Source organism: Branchiostoma lanceolatum, chromosome 2, assembly GCF_035083965.1.
Source record: "Branchiostoma lanceolatum isolate klBraLanc5 chromosome 2, klBraLanc5.hap2, whole genome shotgun sequence".
NCBI lineage: Eukaryota > Metazoa > Chordata > Leptocardii > Amphioxiformes > Branchiostomatidae > Branchiostoma > Branchiostoma lanceolatum.
This window is the reverse complement of record NC_089723.1, coordinates 8,696,757-8,720,724: the sequence shown is the minus strand read 5'-3', so window position 1 is coordinate 8,720,724 and position 23,968 is coordinate 8,696,757. Positions and strand designations below refer to the sequence as shown.

Genomic DNA, 23,968 nt, shown 5'->3' with positions numbered 1-23,968 from the left:
TCTCTGAAGTATCCATTTGGAATCCTTATTGGTTACAGAATTAGGCAGCAGGGAGAAGGTTAAATACGGTAAAATCTCTTTTTACGTACGCACTTTTAAAACTTTTCAAGTTGCAAGCAGGTGCTCCAGGCCGATGCAAAAGTCGGGGTGCGTACGTTAGGAGGGGTTCTTCCTCGTAAAAAGCTTCAGCTTGAGAGTATGGTACATCTTCATGCAAAATAATGAAGCGTGGAATGCTACCACACAATCAATCAGTAATAAAGAATAAATAATACATATATTTAAATTGTTTGACATTTTCTACCCAGAAACATTTTCTCAGTAACCCTTTAAGTCGGTAAACATCATCGGAAGGATGATCATTCATGTCAACCTCCTAACTATCCACGGAAATGCTGGAGAGGGGGTGCGTACATTAGGAGGGTTTTTCCCCTGAACGTTTCAACTCACTGAGTCAGGCCCGTAATCTTCCCCAAATCGGGGTGCGTACGTTAGGAGGGGTGCGTACGTAAATAGGAATTTTACGGTACAATGTATACATTATGCCCTGAAAGAACAGCCTGGTCAGTCCTGGCCCCCAAACTAGAGGCAGACCACAGGTGTGTTTCAATCAGTCAAAACTAGAAATACCAGTTTAGATAGTTTTCTAACCACTCTGAAGTAGCCAATTGGCACCCAATTCCCTATTGGTTACAGAGTTAGGCAGCAGGGAGAAGGTTAAATACTTGTTGAAGAACAGAATAGTGATGTCATCTCCTGTGATTTGTACCTAATGTAAATATTTTGCGTTTGGGAATGCATCTCATTATGTATAAGCAGTGACACCTGTGCTGCATTGTTATGTGAACCAGTCAGAATTGCCTTGAAGAAGGTGACAGATGGTCACCGAAACGTCAGCGGAATAAATCTCTTGGTTGTGTAAAAAGAGTTTTTTTTTTATTCAGTGACTTACCAACCTGATGAAACTATTCATGGTTGTTGAAGAACAATTTTTAAGTCAACTGGAAATACCAACAGACTGAGTATAGATCGTTTTTATCTTCGCCGAGTACTTGTACTCGGAGAAGATTATGTTTTCGGTTGAGAAATCTGTTGGGTGGGTCTGTATGTATGTCAAGAGCATAACTCAAGAAAGCTTCAATGAATCTTTATGATTTTTGGTAGGTGTGTAGTGGTTGTGCAAAGGAAGGTCAAGTGTGAACATGGTTCACCTTGCGTTTTTCAACAGTACTGCAGCGCACTTTACATTTTTGTGTGTCTGTATGTAGGCAAAAAAAGTGACGGAAACATTGATGGATCTTCATGATTTTTTGTAGGTGTGTGAGTGTTGTGGAAACGGAGGTCAAGTTCGAAAATGATTTATCTGGCGCTTTCCTACAGTACTGCAGCATGCTTTGTGTGTACGTGAGTTTGTATGTCGCCAACATAACTCGAGGAGCTGTTGACGGTTGTGCATAATATTAAGTGGATAGGTAGGGGTGTCAAAGAGGAAGGTCAAGTTCGATAATGGGCCTCCTTGCGGATATCTAAGGTACTGCAGCGGAGCTTCAAAGTTTGAGGCCAAATGTTCTGGAGGCGTCAGGTTCATCATTTTTAGGTGGTAGATAGCTTCTGGGACAGCAAGTGAGTGGTGTAAATTAAGGCCGCCTGGCTGCTTGTTTGGAACTGCAGTTGGCGTTTTTGTTGTTACCTTAGGAGACGAATAACTCCAGCAGGGATTGATTGATTATCATGATTTATGGCATGTTAATAGTTCGGGTGATGCTTTACATTATTGAATACTTATCATGCAAATAAGGAAATAATTTGCATAATGAATGAGGAAAGTTTATCGATCCGCCAAAAGCTTGTAGTCAAATTTCATGCAAGTGCTATATAGTCATGATTTTTATGTGGTTTATAGCTCTTGGGGTAGGGAGTAAATGATGTAAGTTTAGACCCCCTAGTGGCTTGCTTAGAACTGCAGTGGGCTTTTTTTATGTTACCTTTGGAGGCAAATATCTCAGGTAGGGTTTGATGAATTTGCATTGTTTTTGACAGGTAGGTTATTGAGGTAATGATTAACAAATCTAGATGTATGAAATTGTAATCAGGGTCTAATTAAGTGGTGAAACAGGCTAGCTTGTTTATAATTGCGTTAAAGTACCTCTTGTCGACCTACATCTAAGGACAACACCTATTTGTCACTTGGGCTCAAGATTAATCCTCGGCATTCCTTATATGGGTCAAGCAGCACCACATCACCCACTTGGAGGGAGCTAACATCAACAAACACAGAACAGGCCTGGTCTGGTTGTTGCCCATTCACTGTTCTCGTGGGACAAGTCAAAACAAAACAATTGAACATGGCCTGGACACAACGTTTCACAATTCACCACCATTACGTTTCAACTGCGCACATGTGACTATATACATGGCATGTTACAAGAATTCTTTACACAACATTTATGTGAAAGCAAAAATGAAAACGTTGGCGATCAATGCATATAAGAGATTATGTGCAAGCAGCAGGCACTACAGAAGGCATTATACTAAGCTTTATGTGGTTTGTAAAATGCCGTTGTAAATATACCACACTTACGCTGGATGTGGACCACAGTCCTTCATAGATGAGAGTACAAAAAGGTTCTTGTACAGATATTGATATAAATATCCTCAAAACCAGGAAAGCCTTCAAAACAGACCCATCAGGAGCGCCTAGCGTTGCACGTCTTTAGGACCAACCCCGAGGTACACGGGCACAATATGCAACACCTGACTAAACTCCCCTCCAGGGTGTCTCACATTAAAGCCAGAGACACGAAAAAAGATATCGTAAAACAGTAACAGTCAGGTCTCACAAATCTACGTGTGGCGTCGTGTGGCGCAACTGTAGAACACGCGGCTGTCAAACAATGGGTCCCGGGATCTAATCCCAGGTGTGCCCAGAGACATGTCCGAACTTGCGCCCCGACCTTGTGCCCTTGGGAAAGGCACTTAACACGACTTTCCTCACTTCACTCAGGTGTAAATGAGTACCTAGCTCATCTAGGGTTAGGGACGTCCCTCGGATAGGACGTTAAATGGAGGTCCCGTGTTTGGGGAGAGCAACACCCCGCGCACGTTAAAGAACCCACCACACCTTTCGAAAAAGAGTAGGGGCATGCCCCGGTGTGCGATGGACCAAATCTTACAGTCCGGTCTGGGATGACATCTTGAAAAGGTGATAGCTCACCTGTTATGTCAATCCTTCCACAAAAATGTGGTAAATCAAAATAAATAAATAAATAAATAAAAAACGTAACGTTTCAGACAGAATTTTTAAGGGCGCATTCGCAACAGTAGTACTAGTAGGCATTGACAGCACGGGTCATGATGTCCACACCATCCTCGTAAATTTCGACAGTGATCGCGTTGGCAAATAAGCAATTGCCGAAAATACAAGAAAGATTTACCCAAACGGGGTACTCATTAAAATATAACGTTTAGTTCCCCAATGGTTACGACAAGCAGACGATCCAAGCACGACGAAAACAGTCCCCTCTGTCTTTACCATGGGACTGTACATATAAGTTCAAGACTTCAAGGTAAATTACTGGGCAAAATTGTTGTCCCCTTTGAGCGCAATGCTCATTTTTCCCCAGGTCAGTTGTAAGTTGCCGTGTTGAGTTTGAACGGATTGTATCTATTGGGATTTAAACCATATGCAATAATTACAATACCGTAAACCAAAATATATGTTCTTAAAGAAATGGAACGCCTAAAACAGCTACCTGTATGAGCCAAAGGTGACACAACAACCTAACACAGAAGACCAGGATACTTGCATTAATGTCAAGTTCCTGAATATACTCCTGCGCGGATCATCTAGAAGACATGAGAGCTGACAGATCAACACAACTGGTCGATGTCATCTGCTTCGTGGAAACCTTCCTGAATGGCCAACAACAGACTTAACATTTTCTGCCACAAGCAACGGCCTTTAGAACAGACAGAATGGAACAAGAGGGGTGATGACTGTCCTGCACAGCTCCATATTTCAGAGATGGACTGGAGTGCATACATGTAGATACCACAGTCACTTAACTATCGACCACAGTCAACGGCATTAAAATCTACAGACCACACTCCTTGCCTGAAGCAGCCTTTATCGATAGACAACACAAACTTCATACATCAACTTCCAAGTGACATCTTGACAATTATCCTTGGTGATTTCAATTTCGACCTCTTCCTACCCAAATCCTTATAATCCGTAACTGGACAGTTCAAGCTCCACTGACAGTAGTACCCTTCTAGATCACGTTTATGTCCGTGGACATGAACAAGACAGTATCAGAGTTACTGTAATCTTCTGTGTTGCCTTGATATAACAACAAACTGCTACTTACGGTAATACTGCCCATACACACAAAGCCACATTTTTGACATGTTAACCCTAAGCTTGGCCCATATAATTCAAACGCTCTTCTAAAAACAGCAATTATAATTACATAGGCATTGATTGTAACATACATTTCTTATCTAACTTACAAAATACTATACCCTGTACATAACATATACATGTCAATTGATGGCTCAACTTTTAAAATAAATATATGAGGTAACATTTACATACATGAACATAATAGATTTAAGAACTCTATAAAAACACCGCTCTCTGCACGCTTTATAGAAACCCTTGTTTAGATATATTTTTGTGCCTACTAAGGCCCCCATTCCACTAGAAGGCATTCACACTGCAACCTTGCTGCAACAAAAATTGGATTTGTGTAACCCTTGATTTCATAATGGGAATATCATGCAAAATGTAAAGGTATGACTGAAAAGACAACAAAACACACTGTGTAAAAGAAATTGTTTTTTATCTATTGAATTTGTTTAGCGCTCTGTCCAATATTAGGTAGCAGTGTGATTACAGCAATGTTGCCAACATTGTGGAATGGGGGTGTTAGTATTGCAAGTTTGATGAAATGCCATTTCAATTTTTCCCTTTGAATATACAATATATAACAGGTTTTCCAACTTTGTTCCATTTTCTAGACCCCTGGTCCTAAGTCATGTCTGTGAGCTGTTCTCCCTTGTACCTGCTCTTGCCGTCAACACACCAGAGTTTGAGGTAACATAGATGTCAGCTTCACAGACAGCCAAATCTTCACTGCTTTTGACATTTGTGTTATGCATGCCAAAGTTGCATATTGCTGTCATTGCAATTTTTTTCCAACCTTTTCACCTGTTAATGTGTTTTTATTTGGTTTTATTCTTTAAACAAAGGCCACAGAAGCAGAATGATAGTTGAGAGTCAAAAATCAGTATCCAAGGATTCATACACAGAGTTCTTGTTGTAAAAGTAAAGTCATCTTGCATTTGCAAGACAGTTTAAAATCTTAAAAATGAAGGCCTAGACTACCATATAATTTCTATAACTGAATTAGATAGACTGTCCATTAACAACATTTTGTCTCTTTGCAGAAATTTCAGGAACAGATTACTTTTCTCCTATGGCAGCTGATCAAAAGCAAGGTAAATCAACAAGAAGAAACCATATTGAAATATATTGATCCATTTGTATTAGATCTGTACCACATCATAAAGATCTCAACAAATTTAGAATGCTGTAAGATTGTCCTAATAGTGATTAACATCAAATAAACGTATAAATACTTGATGAAGATGCGCATTAAGGGTTTGTGGAATACCAAAAAAGTTTCTGATGCTTTAATCTACAGAGCCCTGTGGTTGCTGGTGCTGCATTTGCCGCCTTGTCTCAGTACAGTCCAGAGTGCTTCAAAGTCGCGCATCTTCCAGAACCAGTGAGTCTTACATCTGCCCTCTAAAAGGAATGTCTGGCTACGGTAAATCTTGAACCTTTTCATGGTGGTATTGTTTTATTCATTGCAGCTTCATACCACTTCTGAACTAACTGTACTACAGAATATTTATTTTTTTATCAAACAACATAGATAACAAAATATAGACAAGATGACAGCGCACTCAACTTAATACAACTTATATTACCACAGCCATCGGACAAGAAAGGAATATGATTAAACAGAATTGTTTTAACAGCTACTGCAAACTCAAAACCCCACAAAACCTTCTTTGCCATTCTGCCACGAAATTAAGTCACCACAAATGTAAATGACCTTGCAGCAAGACAATGCATGGAATTATTGTTGTTGTACAACTTATAACAGTAAAGTTATCAAGCTATGATGCTTACCTGTTGTTGTCTGTATAACAATACTTCAGGTACGTCCTGAGAAGAAAACACCTGAGAAAGAGGATGGAGAGGAGGAAGAGGAGGAGGAGGAAGAGATGACAATCCCAGGATCATCTTACACGAAACTCATGATGATGGTGGACAACATCAAAGTCTTGGAAAGTAAGATTATATTTCTTGTTTACAACCCATGCCTTGAGTACCAGAGTGACCAGCCTAGCTAGGAGTGATGTGTTAAAAATTCATATTTTCCTAGAATCATCTTAGAGTGAAATTCGTTATCACAAAAAAAAGTAGGGGCATCTTCGCTGGATGGCTTTAAAGAATACTTAACATTACAGCTGGATGTGCAAAAGTTAGGTGTGACAGGTCATTCGGTGTAAGATAACCAGCTGCTGCTGCACCGCATGCGTGCAAAGCTGGACAGATGTGTTATGCCGAATGGTGGTTATACTGGCTATACAGATACAGATACGTAAACAATATCTCTACAGAAAAGTGTGAAATGTTACCATCAATGTTCTAACGTCTAATTCAGGAATCAGAGGCATGACATTTTGACTCCATCAAGGAAATGATTTTGAACATGCTCAACTCTAATTTCTTCACAGATTTTGAAAAGTTCCTGAGTTCTTTGGTCCAGCATGAAATGGCCAACATGCCCCGAGGGGTGTACCACTCTGCACAGAAGGGGCAGGCAGGCAGAGGTGCCCAGAACCGAGCAGTCGCAGGTATCCCAGCATTCATGCTGAGGCAGTATGAGAGGAACAAACAGCCTGGGATGCAGCAGGGGCTGGCAGGTACTCAACAAATATTTCTCTTACTAGTCTCTAGGGGTGGATACCGGTTTGCTGGACCTGATTCGGACCTGTATAACATCCAAGATCCAAGTCCAAAAACCTGAAAGCCAAAAACCTGAGTAAAAAAAAACCTGAACAAAGGTCAAATATTTTTCTATTTTGTTTGATAAGACATGTTTTGAGTCTCCCCTCTGACAAAAAAGGCATTTAAAATAAGTGCAACATTCAAATATCAAACACTGGTTTATTTTGAAAGTCTTGTTTTGAAACTTTTATAGTCGTGTGTGTCAGTATTAATTCTCTATGGGATTGCTGGACAACTGGACAGGATCAGGTCCAGGTTCAAGTCCGGACCTGAACCTAAATCTCTGGACCTAAACTTGGACTTGGACCTTATTAAGCCGAACCGGTATCCACCCATACTACCGGTAGTCTCTGTCTCTAGCCTCCACCAGGCCCTCTTACGGGCCTATATGAATCGTAGAATTCGACAGAAAAAGGAATAATTAGCCAGTAGAGTCAGTCCATGGTGAAGATCACATTTCGCCCGTGTAGGAGATCACATTTCGCCCGTAACGGAGCCTGCAAGTGAAACCCGGGCAAATATTCTCCCAATAGCCGGCATAGTTAGTCTGGTAGAGACTAGATATGACCTATGTGGCAGAGACTGTCATTCTTGCATAGGGCTGTTGAGCCATAGTCGATGCTGTAGGGTTGATGTGAATAAGGATTTTACCATGGTCAATACTGACCGACGGAGGTCATATATATAATATATAGTCTCTCTGCTGACTTATCCAGCCACGAAAAATTTGTCGTAATCATTATTTGTTTCTTCGTCGTACCTTAATCGTAGATTGGAGCTACTTGCCACAAGTACTGTAGGGGCATCTTCATTATTTAGATACATGTAGTTTCAAACAAGTTACAGCTAGATGTGCAAAAGTCAGGTATGACAGGTCGTTCAGTATGATACTGTAAAATGCATTTAAATTCGCATGGTTTTTATTTTGCGGTAGGAGAAAATGGGCTGTTCACGGTGGATTTAAGTTCGCGTTTGAAAGAATAGTAGCGATACAGTCATAAGTGGCCGAAAATGTTCGCGGTGGTTTTAAGTCCGTGCTTAAAGCTCACCGCAAAAACCGCAAACATAAAACCATCACAAACATTTCTGCATTTACAGTATAACCAGCGGCTGCCAAACCACATGCCTTACTGAGCTGGTCTGTTATCATGCCAAAAGGCAGTTATACTAACTGACTATACAGAATACAGATACAGATTTTATCCCGTAGCAAGAAGAGAAGAAAGCTAACAGTTTTTGAGGTCTCGTTTTTCCCCCTTGCTGAATCTGATAGTTAAACATGAATTCCTTTTTCTGCAGTGACTTGTTGATCAAGATGAAAACTGAAATCATTGTTTTGTTTCCTGGTCAGCTGGACTGCTGTGTTGCTATGACTACTCGGTACAACTGGACGGTAGTGGAGCTCCTGTCAGGAGACATGTGGTGACCAGGGGCAGAATGTACCAGAAGATGTTCCAGACACTTCTTAATGAGGTACTCTCTTTCTCTCAGTCAGTCTTAAAGACTATGACTTTCGTTTCGTTTCAAGGCAACCTCATTTTAGGTGAAGCATGATGCTTTTTCAAGTAGCTAGTGGTAGTGCAATGCGGCTTCGCTACGGCTCATGTTTAATGACTTTAACTGTGCAAAATGGGATGGTGCAGTCCATTTACAAATCAAATTCAAGTACAATACAAGTTCAAGTGTAAGTTCATTGTTGAAGAGACAAGTGTCGATGAGGTACAGGAGGTGGGACGTTGAATGTAGTCACCTGGACATGCATGTAATCAAGAACTGCACTGTACAGGTAGCCTCAGAAAGAACATGCCGCAATCTGTTATGTAGATAATTACCTAGTAGGCATCACCATGCATGCACACAGCTGTGTTGTGTTTGTTACTTCAAGTTGGTAACTGCATGGATGTCCCTGTAGCTTAACTGGTAGCAGCCTCACAGTTGAGCTCCTGGATCCAATTACATGTAGTTGTTATCCGGGAGATCCCAGTTCAATCCTGGGGAGGGCATCTTGGTTAGGGATGCACCCGTCTTTTGGAAGGGATGAAGGGAAGAAAAGGGTCCCTGTAAGAATATACCCTGCTACTGAAACAGTAAGGAAACCTACTGCCCTATGTGCCACTAGGTACTTTTTATATATATAAGCATCTGAACAAACAAACTTAGTAACAGCAAACTGTCTCGTAGCAAGTATGTCATATTCAGTGTACAACAAGTTCTCTGGTATCACATTACCTAAAGTATATAATTTATTACATTATTTTTGATCGTTTATGTAATTAAAGAGTCTTATGATTCATGTACTTGCTGTTGCTTCAGGTCCCCTTCCAGCACACAGAGTGGTCCCGTCTGCTGCCCCTCCCCCAGGCATGGGCTGCCTTCATGGACAGAGTCTACCATGCAGTTCTAGAGGTGAGACTGACTACAGGATGAGGCCATCTAAGTTGACCAATGTGATTGGCAATCTTGGCTAGTCTTGCACAATGTTTTACATGCATACATGTATGTCCTGTACAATTGTCCTATCCAAGGATGTACAAGTATGCCTGGCCCCTTGCTCCTTTCCGTAATGTTCCTCCATGTTGCATGGTCCCAAGCTATAGCTTTTGTTGCCATTAAACTCAGTCCTGTCTTTTGCAATCTGGTCTTTCCAATGGATAGCAAAGTTCTTTGTACGCAACCAAGTGTTTTATTTATGCCAATGTTTCAGTGAGCATCTGTCGGCTTAAATAAAAAACTTAGTCCTACACAAACAACTTGGTTATCCAGTGACTTACCAACCTGATGAAAGTATTCTTGTGGGTCTTTGCCTGGTGTGTTTACTGGTCATGCAAAATAAACAAAAAGCTTAAAATGCTGTTCATCTATTTGTTGAAGCTAAGTTTATTTTATGACAAGGCACTAGGTGCGTGCCGAGAAAAGTTCTCGGGTTTGCAAACTCATGGATGTAAACTTGTGGATTAAGGATGTGGTGGTTTCTTTATTATGTACAAATACTCTCACACCAGGGGTGCCAAAGATTTCATACGAATTTTACGGAATTCATACGAGTTTTACGAAATACATATAATCCATTACAAGAAACATACGAATTTTTCGGAATACATACGATCCATTACTCAGAAACATACGAGTTTTACGGAATTCATATGATCCATTACGTGGAATACATAATTGCGATTATATGATCCTTTCTATTTGTTGGGTCACATGACATGACCGCCAAATTCAAGATGGCGGACTCGGGATAAACAGTTCTTTGTACGATATCTTGGCTTTTAAGAGCTTAATGACGTATCCGATCCGGATAGACTCTAAAAATCTCAAGCTGCACTAAATTAGACTGATGTAGGCGTAGACCAACTAGGAGGACCAGACAAAGCTAGAAATTAGTAAGGATCGTATGTATTCCGCGTAATGGATCGTATGTATTCCGTAAAACTGGTATGTTTCTGCGTAATGGATAGTATGTATTCTATAAAATTCGTATATTTTCCCATAATGGATTGTATTCCGTAAAACTCGTATGAATTCCGTAAAACTTGTATGAATTCCATAAAATTCGTATGAATTCTTTGGCACCCCGGTACACTAATATTGCTAATGGTTATGTCCGATAATATCCATCATGTTGTTCAGGGCCGAAGGGCAGAACTGGAGATGCAGCAGAAACACCAGACTGACACAGAGGAGGAGATCAAGTACAAACAGGACGTCGCCTGGCTGTGGTGAGAACTCAGCTCTCTTTCAGGGGTAGTTTTTTGTGTTTGTCTGTGACTTTGCCGAGAAATGTGTCATTTCAGATTAACCCCCTCAGCAGTTTTCATTTCCTTACAAGTTGGTAATGAATTAAAAAGGAAATGAAGATATTTATTTTGGCTTGTATTGCATAGCCGGTAAACCAGGTTTGTACTGAAGAGTATCATTTCATTGTGTACAAGTACTAAGTAAACTACATTTTATCTTTTACCATTCCTCAGGGTCAGGGACAAGCTTGTTGACATCATAAAGACAGCATCAGTGTAAGTCAACATCTTATCAACTTACTACAAGATGTATTTACATCGCATTGTGATACTCAATGTTCAATGAACTAGTATTGGTTGCCAGACTTGAAAACTCCTAATACCTACATGAACTCTACTTTATGCTAGAAACTCCTTTTTTTTTCATTTCAAGGCATCCTCATTTGAGGTGAAGCATCATGCTTTTTCAAGTTGCTAGTGGTAGTGCAATGCGGCTTTGCTACGGCTCACGTTTTTGGCCAAGCACACCGGGTCACCCCTACTCTTCTCGATAAGTGACTTGGGTTCTTTTACGTGCAGAGGTTTGACGCTTGAGGCTAATGCCTGAAGCTCCCTCATACACGGGGCCGCCGGCTTTACGTCACCATCAGAAATGATGAATGCAATCCCTTACAACATGTCCAAGCTGGAGTCGACCCCTAGGATCGAACTCGGGCCTTAGGATCCACGGAGTTTGATCCAGATGGCGAAGCAGCGGGGTTGCGTTACCGCTTGCGCCATGGGGACCCATTGGGAAACATTCATCTCCACATGATATAAACCCTCTCCTTGCTGCTTACTATACACTATGATCATTACAAAGATGCACTTTTGACTAAAATGTTAAATGATGACACACAACAAAAAGTTTACTACTTTTGGGGAACTTTTTGAGACAAACTCTATTTTCTTCAACCTGACAAGCACATATTAAGATCCTTGAACCCGGTAAGTCAGATCTTGTCTTGGAGTTCTCCTTGAACATGTGAATCCATGACAGTAAGAAGCCCAATTCTAAAATCTTTCATCCCACAGAGGCAATCCCACAGCCCAGGCTAACTCAGTGCTGGCGGTGGCAGGTTTGGCCGGCACAGTGATGAGGTACATGGCCAGTCTAGGTGCAGAGGCGACCCAAATCCAACAGGAGGCGTCGGAGCACAACAGCTGCCCCCACTGGCTGGGCATGCTCACTGATCTCCTGATGTGTGTGGCTGACTCAAAGTACAAGCCAAAGGGAAGGACCCTGGGCCTGTTCCAGCAGGTAGGGTCCAGAAAATATCTGATAAGTTTTATTTGTAAATAGGCAGGCATGTACATTATTGAATGCCGTCTGAAATACCTTGCTAATTTACATCAAATACATATTAACACCACAATGTCAAACAATAGCTATCCTTGTCAATTTACATTAAAGCAAACTAACGTTTTTACTACAATGTTAAACAACAGCAACCCTGAACAGAATCTAGTCTACATAGTACTGACTTGAAAAAAACACAGCAAAGAAATTGTGAAAGTAGTACCAAAACAAGTAACCTTTTAAAGTTTGGATTGTAAATTTTTGTAAAGATTTGCACTTATTGAATATACCTGAAAACGATAGCATAGCTGGCTAGATAGATTGATGAATATAGATGTAGCTGGTAGAAAACTGTATGGAAATCATCATTTTCTGATAGATGTACATGTGTCATAGCTTTTTCCTGTCTTATTTCAAAATGTTGGAACTATCATTGCAATTATAGTAATACTTTATTTTGTCTTCTTTTTTTTCATGTTTGTTTTGCAGAAGTCCCGTGGTGGAGCCCCATCATGCAGCATGTTAGCGCGTGCCTGCAGCAGTCTGGCCTTCTCTCAGCTCATCCCTGTTCTCGTCACAAACAACGTGGAGCGAATCCGTCACATGATCCGCATCCTGGTCTCCGGGTTGCCCGGGCAACCGCAGGCGGACGAATCCTCCGCGGTGGTGTTCTGCCATGGAGTGGGGCTGGGGATGGTCCTGGCCAGGTGTAGTATAGCGTACATGTATTTTGACTTGTAATGTGGCACATACTGTAATTCTTGTCTCTTTCACTGTAACTTTATGTCACTGTTTTCACGGTCAACTCTGTACTGTGAACTCATCATCACCGTGAAAAACGTGTTTTAACTACGTTAACTAAAATTATATGATTATGATTCCTTCACACATCCATTCTGTAAATCACTTGGGCCCACCGTGAAGTTAAAGTTCAGTGAAATTGTCCATTTTCCTTGCACTGAAATTTTGCTACTTAACTGTGAAGATAAGGTGAATATCTATGCCATGTGTTTACAAATCTTAGATAAACCATCTGAATTCTTAAGACTGCTAACTGTTATTAAACAATATCATTATGGTTTACATGTAATTTCAGGAAATCTTTTAATTTTGAAGTCATTGGTGTCTTATACACTTTAACCTGTCAAAGAAACCAGGTGGAGATTCTGGATCTAATATTTAGTCAGGACAGATAAAAAGGGACAAACAATAGGTAAGACAGGACAGTTGGACGAAAGGAGTATGGAGGAGAGGAGTAGCGTGCTTAGTACAGTGGTTAGCGGCCTTGCCCCGGGTTCGATCCCGGCTAGGTCGGGCATCCGACACTCGCGCTACTGGAAAGGGTCGCAGTCCTTAGGACGGGACATTAAGCCGTGGTCCACTGTTCATTCTGCTTGTCGAAAGGAGCTAGGGGAATTTCCCTGGTACAGTGTATATAGCGTCTGTCTTCTCTGTCACGACCAGTAGAAGATTAGCTCATCTGTTCTTTGAGTTCATTCGAGCTAAACTGGTTCGAGATCACTTTCCTTTCCTTTTATGTGAGTTTGGATGAAAGATCGTTCGTCGGCCACGGCAAATCTTGTATGTCTGTCTTCATCATCATAGTCTGCTGCCTGGTATCATCACTCCTTTGGAGGAACCACTCCCTTGTCCGACTCCAAGTTGTCCTCTGTCGAGCGGTTCTTGGCCATGTAGGGCCCAGTTGTTTACAGTTAGATTGTCACTCCATCTTATTTAGGGGCGGCCTCTTGGTCTCTTTCAGTCTCTTGGTGTCCATTCTGTTATTCTTAGCATCCACCTGTTGTCCTGTAGCCTTGTTATATGTCCTGCCCAGCGGTGTTTTGCTGTATTGACAGCAGTGACAATGTCTGTAACTTCAGTCTGATCCAAGAGTTTCTTCTTCTGTCACGGAGTGTTATGCCTAGCATGATCCTTTCCATCTTCCGCTGTGCAACCCTGAGCATTTCCATTTGAGTGGTGGTCAGTGCCCATGTCTCGCTGCCATAGGGCATCACAGGGAGATTGAAAACCTTCCTCTTGAGTGTGTCTGTCTTCACTTCATCCCAAAGTCCTGGATGTCTCTTTTCTCCACACAGGCTGTACGAGGAACACTTCAGCGATGTCACCGGCAGGGAGGGAGCCCTGCTGCTGATGAAGACTCTGGACCAGCTGGAGAATGTGTGCTTCAACACAGACCTGGAAAACAGGTGCTATACTACTGTTAAAGGCACCCAGAGTATACATGGGGATCTTTTAGTTTCACGCACCTAGTGTAAATAGACCAATACTATAGCCCCGCCCAGCTCCGTCAAAACGTAGAAATGCAAAATGAAAACATAAAAATGCAAATATTTGACGGACATGCAGTCACTCTCTCATATTGGTCGAACCGTTAATTGTGATGGACAGTCAGGATCAGTCTATTAGGGCTTGGATATTCTATCAGTTCTCACGGCACAACGACATTGTATCTTTGCTCCTTTAATGTCGATATGTAATCATGGTTTAGTGTTATTGAAACTTACTATGTATAGGAATGATTAGAAATTGGAGTTTTTTTTCAGGTTTCAAGCATCATAAAATGCTCTGGAATATAACCTTTAATCTTAGTATTTTATTTTTGCACTTTTTGCAGTAACCTCTCCACTGCAAATTCATGACACCTTGAATATGTCACCTTTTTATGACTACTGTACTACAGAACATTGTCGCAATGGCAAATTTGAATTCTTTTTCTTCCTGCAACAAAGTAAAACCACCACAAAATTAAAGTACAGGTAAATTAATTCACAGTATCATGTGCATTTAAGTTTTTTTCTGTCACCACTGTTAGGAGCATAAGGCAAGGTTATGTTACAGTAATCAACCATTTTAACTCATGAAGATACCGTTTGTGAAGAAATTTTACCAGGCAAACTACTGTGAAATTTAAGTTCGCGTGTTTTTTTGTTTTGCGCTTAGGCAAAAATGGAGTGTTTGCGGTCCAGGTTTTAAGTTTGTGGCAGCACTATAGTACAGTCACACACTGCTCCAGTATTGGACAAAAATTTTCACGGTGGTTTTAAGTTTGCAATGAAACGGTCACCGCGAAAACCGTAAACATAAAACCACCGCGAACATTTCTGCATTTACAGTATCACCGTCTTCTACATGTCTGCAAATATTTTGTCTTCATCAAGCATATCAAGCTTAGAGTTATCTACCTGACCCAAAGAAAATGTCTAGTACCTGCCATTGTGTTTGTTAGACTAATGTATATGTTTTGTTCCAGCTCTGGCTGTGTGTTAGGTTTGGGGATTGTTCTCTCAGCCCTGTCTGGACAGAGTGCCACAGAGAGCAGGGTGCACACCACAGCTACCATTGAGAAGATGTGCTCCCTGCTGGATACTGTTGAGAACAGAGACTTGAAGGAGGTGAAGTCAAACTCCTGTTTTTTGTTCTTGCTGTAACAGTTGTAACAGTTGTTGTTGTTGTTCCTATGACTTATTTGTTCATCTGAGGTTTAAAGCCCCGAAAACTAGTTCTATGTAGCTGATTTTAGCAATTGCTACCAGGTTTATTAACATGCACAAGCTGGAAACTTGTCGATGAATAATCTTAGACTATTGAACAAAGATACAAACAATGTATAAGATTCTTCAGAAGTTATGTTTGAAATGTCACTCAAAAGCTGGAAACTAGCCAAACTGTACAAGTGACAGACAGTGCGAATACAGTTTACTTAGTTAATTGTGAATCAAAGTTGAAATGATTACTAACACAAAGATTGGACTTAGTAATACCCAAATTTCCGACTGATCAGCTCCAGTCTTTATCAAAGAATGAGCTCGGCAGGTCAACTTTATTCAGAATGCCTTCTACCAACAAAGATGAAGTTTCAAGTGAATACACTACCAAAAATCTTTTTTCTTATCCTTTCTTATTTTTGTTGTTTTCTTATGTTGAGAAAAATTTTCTTAAACATTTTGGAAAAACAAGAAAATTCAAGAAACCTTCTGGGAACTCTGGTCTATGTCAATTCTTACACGAAGAATTTTTTTCTAAAGTTAACTTATATCAAGAAAGTTCAAGAAAGTATTTCTAGCATGCTGTTTTCCAATAAGAATTTTCTAGAAAAATAAGAAAAAATTGCTTTCTCTGGCTTAATATAAGATTTGTTTTTTGTTTCCTCAAATTTGTATTCTTATAGATTCCTCCCATAAGTTATTTTTTCTAGAAAATTTGATTCTGCTAGAATTACTAGTATTTTCTTGAACTTTCTTGGTTTAAGTTAACTTAAGAAAAAAATTCTTAGATGCAATTCTTGTTTGTGCTTAAAACAGGGATTCTTCTTTGTGCTTAATACAGGGATTCTTGTATACAGAAAAACATTCTGGCTGACACTTACAGACAGAAACATTTTCTTTGAAGAAGGAAAAACAAGGAAGATAAGAAAAATGATTTTTGGTAGTGTACCATCTTATGTTCCTCTCAGGTCCTTCCTGTGGCCCTATCCCTGTCCGCTGTGTCAGCGTTCAGCTCCAATGTGCTGTCAGCTGAGGAGGCTGACTTTCTCCAGACAAAGCTGGTCACAATGTACAAGGCACATCCACAGGTTTGTGACAATTTTGTTATACTCTACTTGTACACTGTTACTTTTTTGAGCTGTGTCAACTGTCATAAATGTCGTTACTCAATTGAAATAAGTGCTGCGTACCTAAACGTAACATCAGGTACAGGTACAGGTACCGGTACAGAGGTTTAGGTACAGGTACGGACCTGTACCTGTACCTGAACAATTTGAAAAATTAACATGATTGTGTTTCTCTGAACCTCTTCAATAATAACAGAAACATTAAAAAGTTGTTTACAGTTTGTCAGCATCTTTATCAAAAGAATATAACTAGGTTCCTACCGCCAAACTCCCTTGGCCTTGCTGTCAAAACTCCCGGCCCTCCTGAATGATCTGTCGCATATTAGTAATGCTGTTCATTTTTGGTGTTGCATGAGGCTATGAGCTTAGGAGATCAGTCACAGAATAAGCATAGACTTGGTGTTGATTTATATCGGTACAGTACCGGTACATCATGATCTGGTATTTTGGACCTGTACCTAATCGATTTTCACGGTACAGTACCGGTATGCAGCACTAATTGAAATGCTGATAAGTTTGATATCTTCATCATCCACTGTTATCTACAGTCGTAGAAAGTTTGATATATGATCGTACAAAAAATCATGTGCAGGTACCAACATGCCAAACTCTCAGTCATACATTTATTTTACATCAGGACTTTGTTCCCCAAAATGTTTGGCTCACACTTCTTCAACTTCAACTACCCCTAGATAACCCCCATCAGGGGCAAAGTAGGGGGGGGAGGTCCCAGGGTAAGGCGGGCAGGCCTCCAGCCAGCCCCGGAAAGTCTCAACTGTGGGAGACAACACGACCGGGCCAGGCAGAACGTTCCACTCAGGAATTGCATGTGGAAAAAATTAAAATCTATGTATGGCATAGATGGTCTAATATTTAAATTGTCAGTCTGTGTGATAATGTGTTTCTATACTAGCTTGTTGAAAAAGTGATCATTAGTGAATTGCTGTGTACATGTTGTTCCAGTCCAGCCCTGTAGCCCAGGCCCTGGGCATGTTGTGTCACGGCCTGTCCAGCTCTGGACACGTGCAGGCCACTGATCTGTCCAACCAGCTACATGGCACCTGGACTGGCATCCTCAGGGCAAAGGTCAGGGGAATAATGTTTTGGTAAAATACTGTAAATGCATTGAATTTTAGGTGTTTTTATTTCGCGGTAGGGAGAAAATGAAGTGTTCGCGGTGGTTTTAAGTTCGCTTTTGAAACAATAGTAGCACTACAGACCTATAAGGGGACAAAAAGTTTTGCGGTGGTCTTAAGTTTGTGCTGAAGAGTTCACTGCAAAAACCGCAAACATTTCTGCATCTACAGTATTTGGGGGGGGGGGGTAAGATGCCAGAGAGTTCTCTGACCATTTTAGACAATGCTTTGGAATGAAAGAAACAGTGATTATTGTCAAACTGCAAATTATTTCTTATGTGTATGTCATCTAACAGCATCAAGAAATGGTGTTGCTTTGATATTAGTCAATTTTATATGCAGTTATTTTTTTGTCTTTTGGTTAAGTACAGTAACTGTTTTACATGTATGCATATTATATTGATTTTGAAAAGTAGAAAATAGAAATATGTGTAACCTTCATTCAAGTCAAAAAGATAGATTGATCCAAGTAAGAATGAATCCTGTATTTGACAAATGGATTGTAATTCTCTGATTTATGATCTTATCCTTCAGAGTTCCCCAACACTGCTGCAGTTAGCCTCCCTAACAGGACTGGTGTCACTCACAGGAACAGAAGCTGCTCTCATCCAGGTGAATATTTTTTGTGTTTAGTTTTTCTATTCTTTTCTATTGCTAACTGTTTTATCATTCTTCTAGGGAAGGTTGTGTATATTCAATTTGTCAAATAATTAAATAATATCTTGTGCCAGGTATAAGCTCTGTGGATAGTCGATATACTGTTCTAGCTTTCCTTTTTCCATGAGTTGTGTAGCCTGAGCTAGCTTTACCTGCAGGGCTCGAAATTAATTTTTTTGAAATAGGTGCACTGATGCACCCAACCAAAAGAATTAGGTGCACAGAAAGAATGTTGGGTACACCGCATAGAATAAAGCTGAATGTCAGCAAAGCATTTCTAAGTTTGTCTATAGCTAACTTCAAGTGATGCATCAAACAAAGGACAACAAAGGTTATATTACTTTTTCAGATACTTGAATTTCAAGAATGTTTTGTATAACAGTGTACAACAGTTACTGTAACAGTACCTTTGCCCTATAGCCTACAAAATGTCTAGGTGCACTGGTGCACCCAGAGTAAAACAATTAGGTGCACAGTTCCAATTTTGATTGCACACAGGTGCACAATGTACCCAGTATTTTGAGCCATGACCTGTGTTTAGTTTGTCTGCTCATATGATCAGCAACCACTGGGTTGCAGTCAAGCTGATAATAATGGCATCTCAGGCAAAAGATGGGGGACACTTGTAGTACTAGAACTTAAAAGTCTCATAGCTTTAGTTTTATTTAGGAAGACTTACAATGATATTTGATGACCATGTGAACAGATGACAGAAGAAGTGGTAGAATCCTCAGAAGTCCAGCTGCAGCTGAACGACACGGTGAAGCTGTTGAACCAGCTGGTCCAGCACTGCCCCAACGTCGGGGTACAGAGCAACACTGCCTGGATGTTAGGGTACCTGTACATGGCAGCCACCTCCATGGCTCACAGCAGGTCAAGTGGTGAGTCTGGGATACCTTATCTGTATCTGATTTACTTTTTATGACCATGTGAACAGATGGCACATGATGGCAGCTATACCTCCTTGGCACACAGCAGGTCCAGTGGTGAGTCTGTGGTGGTACTCTGTATCTGTATAGCCAGTATAACTGTCCTTCAGTATAATACAAAAGCTTTGCAGGCACTCGATGTTGCAGCAGCTGGTTATATTACACTCTCTCCTACCCTTTATATATCTAGCTGCTTGGGAGGATTCTTTTACTGTACTTGGTGTCAAGGAGTTCCACACTATGATATTCTGGGTTTATCATTACAGTTAGTTCTGGTGATACTTGATAGATCTGCAATGTTGTGTTTTAGTACATACATGTAGTGGATCAAGCTGTAGACACAGATGGATTCAATAGGCACAAAGGGATACTTCAGATCTCCTTTCACTTTTAACAGACTTTGATTGTCAGAAATGAAAAGCAACTGTCGCTCTGTGCAAATATACAAACTGTCCAGTACCTGTAACATTTGCTGCTGATCATTTTTTACAACATTTCTGGTAGCAGGCTACTACAGAGCAACTCACTTGTGTGTAATCTTAGGAGGTTTTATATTTTAGTTGTTCTCTTTTGCACCTTTCCAGTCCCATCCAACTATAGCTACCTACCAGAGACCAGTGTCCTGAGGCCTACGGTAGACTTCATTATTGAAGCAGGAAGACGAGGTATGTAGAAGTATATATTGCAATATTTTGTTTCTTATTTAGTAAGTAAAAAGAGAAAACATGTGCTTGCATGATTTAAATTGATGTTTGGAGGCAATGTAGAAAATTTCAACGTGAATCAAACAATACTTAACAGTTGCATGGTATCCTCTTATATCCCTTTGGTTTAGGATAGACAGAAATGTAAGATATCTTGGGTAAAATGTATAGAGTAGACTTAGAATTGGCAGTAGTACATTTTGTTTGCTCTGTTTTTACACATCCATTGTGCATTGTTCTGTCAATGAAGGTTAGACATCCAGGTGTTGAGATACACAATACAAAAAAATTCTTTTATCATTTGTGTGTCATGTAGTTTTGTCCAGTCATGTTTTTGAATGGACCACAGAAAGAGTAGCTATAAGCTAATTGTGGATCCTAATAAAGAAAGAAAAGAAGGAAAGTCACTCGAGCAACTGGATTAATGGTCAGATGTTTCAGATAGCATCCACTATCTTTTGCCAGTGACTGAAAAAGCATAGTGTCCCCTATCTTTTGCCAGTGACTGAACTATGCATTGATGTTTGTTACAAGAGTTACATTATACTCTCACATCTCCCCAGGCCCAGAAGCTATCCCCCCTCCTTATGTGAAGGCGTCTCTCGAGGCCCTGCTGTCAGCTGCTGGTGCAACCTTCCCACCTGTCAACTGGGCAGCTATCCTGGCACCCCTCATGAGGCTGTCTTTTGGTATGTCCCACTTCAACATTGTCATTCCTCATAGTGTCATGAATATCCCCAAAAGAAGCAAGGATAACACATGAAAACGGAATAGTTCGGGAGGGTTATCACACAGGCTTCCATAGAATATTTCGAACGCATTTCGAACGCGTCGGTTGCGCGGCCGTCGGAAATTTGAATACCGGATTCGGAGATTGGAATCAATGTTGCTACAGTTTCTTGTTCGAGGACACAAAACTCCAACAGCTTCTGGCGCATTCCGCATTGAAATGTGTGTTTTCTCGGGTGGGTATGGCCAAGGTATGACATAAATAAAATACAACACGTTGTATTCCGCATCACCCTCGGTCCCAGCCCACCCGCGGGTCGGATCGCCCTCCGGCCTACGGCCGTCGGGCGATCCGACCCGCGGTCGGGCTGGGACCGAGGGTGATACGGAATACCCCGTGTTGTATTCTATATGTATCTTGTATCACATGCCTGGGCTTCCCTAGAATATTTAGAATGTATTTCGAGTGCACCGAGTGCGCTGCTGTTGCAAATTTGAATATTGGATTCGTTCATTAGAATTGTGGCTGTTACAATATTTTGTTCGAGGACACCAACTTTTCTCCACTTCTGGCGCATATTTACATGTACATCTTACATGCTTCACAGTTATCATACTTTAACACATGTAACAGTCTCCAAACATGGTCATTTGACATTTTAAAGGCCATGAAAGATTTCATCCTGAAATTCTACCTCAGTGACAGGTGAATAAACAGAATCACAGGTTTAGCTCATTGTATTTACTATGATTGTGGATGTTGACTACAGGGACAGACATCCAGATCCTGTGCCTGAAGCTGGTGGTGTCCCAGGCCTCAGCTAATATGTTTAATGTTGTGGATGTTGACTACAGGGACAGACATCCAGATCCTGTGCCTGAGGCTGGTGGTGTCCCAGGCCTCAGCTAATATGTTTAATGTTGTGGATGTTGACTACAGGGACAGATATCCAGATCCTGTGCCTGAAGCTAGTGGTGTCCCAGGCCTCAGCTAATATGTTTAATGTTGTGGATGTTGACTACAGGGACAGACATCCAGATCCTGTGCCTGAAGCTGGTGGTGTCCCAGGCCTCAGCTAATATGTTAAATGTTGTGGATGTTGACTACAGGGACAGACATCCAGATCCTGTGCCTGAGGCTGGTGGTGTCCCAGGCCTCAGCTAATATGTTTAATGTTGTGGATGTTGACTACAGGGACAGATATCCAGATCCTGTGCCTGAAGCTGGTGGTGTCCCAGGCCTCAGCTAATATGTTTAATGTTGTGGATGTTGACTACAGGGACAGACATCCAGATCCTGTGCCTGAAGCTGGTGGTGTCCCAGGCCTCAGCTAATATGTTTAATGTTGTGGATGTTGACTACAGGGACAGACATCCAGACCCTGTGCCTGAAGCTGGTGGTGTCCCAGGCCTCAGCTAATACATGTATGTTTCATGTTGTGGATGTTGACTACAGGGACAGACATCCAGACCCTGTGCCTGAAGCTGGTGGTGTCCCAGGCCTCAGCTAATACATGTATGTTTAATGTTGTGGATGTTGACTACAGGGACAGATATCCAGATCCTGTGCCTGAAGCTGGTGGTGTCCCAGGCCTCAGCTGATATGTTTAATGTTGTGGATGTTGACTACAGGGACAGACATCCAGACCCTGTGCCTGAAGCTGGTGGTGTCCCAGGCCTCAGCTAATACATGTATGTTTCATGTTGTGGATGTTGACTACAGGGACAGACATCCAGACCCTGTGCCTGAAGCTGGTGGTGTCCCAGGCCTCAGCTAATACATGTATGTTTAATGTTGTGGATGTTGACTACAGGGACAGATATCCAGATCCTGTGCCTGAGGCTGGTGGTGTCCCAGGCCTCAGCTAATATGTTTAATGTTGTGGATGTTGACTACAGGGACAGACATCCAGATCCTGTGCCTGAAGCTGGTGGTGTCCCAGGCCTCAGCTAATATGTTTAATGTTGTGGATGTTGACTACAGGGACAGATATCCAGATCCTGTGCCTGAAGCTGGTGGTGTCCCAGGCCTCAGCTGATATGTTTAATGTTGTGGATGTTGACTACAGGGACAGACATCCAGATCCTGTGCCTGAAGCTGGTGGTGTCCCAGGCCTCAGCTAATATGTTTAATGTTGTGGATGTTGACTACAGGGACAGACATCCAGATCCTGTGCCTGAAGCTGGTGGTGTCCCAGGCCTCAGCTGATATGTTTAATGTTGTGGATGTTGACTACAGGGACAGACATCCAGACCCTGTGCCTGAAGCTGGTGGTGTCCCAGGCCTCAGCTAATATGTTTCATGTTGTGGATGTTGACTACAGGGACAGACATCCAGATCCTGTGCCTGAAGCTGGTGGTGTCCCAGGCCTCAGCTAATATGTTTAATGTTGTGGATGTTGACTACAGGGACAGACATCCAGATCCTGTGCCTGAAGCTGGTGGTGTCCCAGGCCTCAGCTAATATGTTTAATGTTGTGGATGTTGACTACAGGGACAGACATCCAGACCCTGTGCCTGAAGCTGGTGGTGTCCCAGGCCTCAGCTAATACATGTATGTTTCATGTTGTGGATGTTGACTACAGGGACAGACATCCAGACCCTGTGCCTGAAGCTGGTGGTGTCCCAGGCCTCAGCTAATACATGTATGTTTAATGTTGTGGATGTTGACTACAGGGACAGATATCCAGATCCTGTGCCTGAAGCTGGTGGTGTCCCAGGCCTCAGCTAATATGTTTAATGTTGTGGATGTTGACTACAGGGACAGACATCCAGATCCAGTGCCTGAAGCTGGTGGTGTCCCAGGCCTCAGCTAATATGTTTAATGTTGTGGATGTTGACTACAGGGACAGACATCCAGATCCTGTGCCTGAAGCTGGTGGTGTCCCAGGCCTCAGCTAATATGTTTAATGTTGTGGATGTTGACTACAGGGACAGATATCCAGATCCTGTGCCTGAAGCTGGTGGTGTCCCAGGCCTCAGCTAATATGTTTCATGTTGTGGATGTTGACTAC

At 41.5% G+C, this 23,968-nt stretch overlaps 1 protein-coding gene across 1 annotated transcript in view; it reads left to right on the top strand.

The window, feature by feature from the left end:
- The window catches only part of LOC136426805 (focadhesin-like), a 52,771-nt gene that overhangs the window by 16,731 nt on the left and 12,072 nt on the right, over positions 1 to 23,968 (top strand). The window contains exons 15-33 of the mRNA XM_066415528.1: positions 5,023 to 5,098; positions 5,452 to 5,502; positions 5,709 to 5,792; positions 6,232 to 6,364; positions 6,814 to 7,002; positions 8,439 to 8,560; positions 9,401 to 9,493; positions 10,721 to 10,809; positions 11,062 to 11,103; positions 11,902 to 12,127; positions 12,656 to 12,873; positions 14,263 to 14,373; positions 15,438 to 15,579; positions 16,641 to 16,760; positions 17,763 to 17,885; positions 18,470 to 18,547; positions 19,299 to 19,473; positions 20,106 to 20,186; positions 20,789 to 20,914. Of these exons, the coding sequence (XP_066271625.1) occupies positions 5,023 to 5,098; positions 5,452 to 5,502; positions 5,709 to 5,792; positions 6,232 to 6,364; positions 6,814 to 7,002; positions 8,439 to 8,560; positions 9,401 to 9,493; positions 10,721 to 10,809; positions 11,062 to 11,103; positions 11,902 to 12,127; positions 12,656 to 12,873; positions 14,263 to 14,373; positions 15,438 to 15,579; positions 16,641 to 16,760; positions 17,763 to 17,885; positions 18,470 to 18,547; positions 19,299 to 19,473; positions 20,106 to 20,186; positions 20,789 to 20,914 (2,279 nt within the window). The remainder of the gene's footprint in view (positions 1 to 5,022; positions 5,099 to 5,451; positions 5,503 to 5,708; positions 5,793 to 6,231; positions 6,365 to 6,813; positions 7,003 to 8,438; positions 8,561 to 9,400; positions 9,494 to 10,720; positions 10,810 to 11,061; positions 11,104 to 11,901; positions 12,128 to 12,655; positions 12,874 to 14,262; positions 14,374 to 15,437; positions 15,580 to 16,640; positions 16,761 to 17,762; positions 17,886 to 18,469; positions 18,548 to 19,298; positions 19,474 to 20,105; positions 20,187 to 20,788; positions 20,915 to 23,968) is intronic.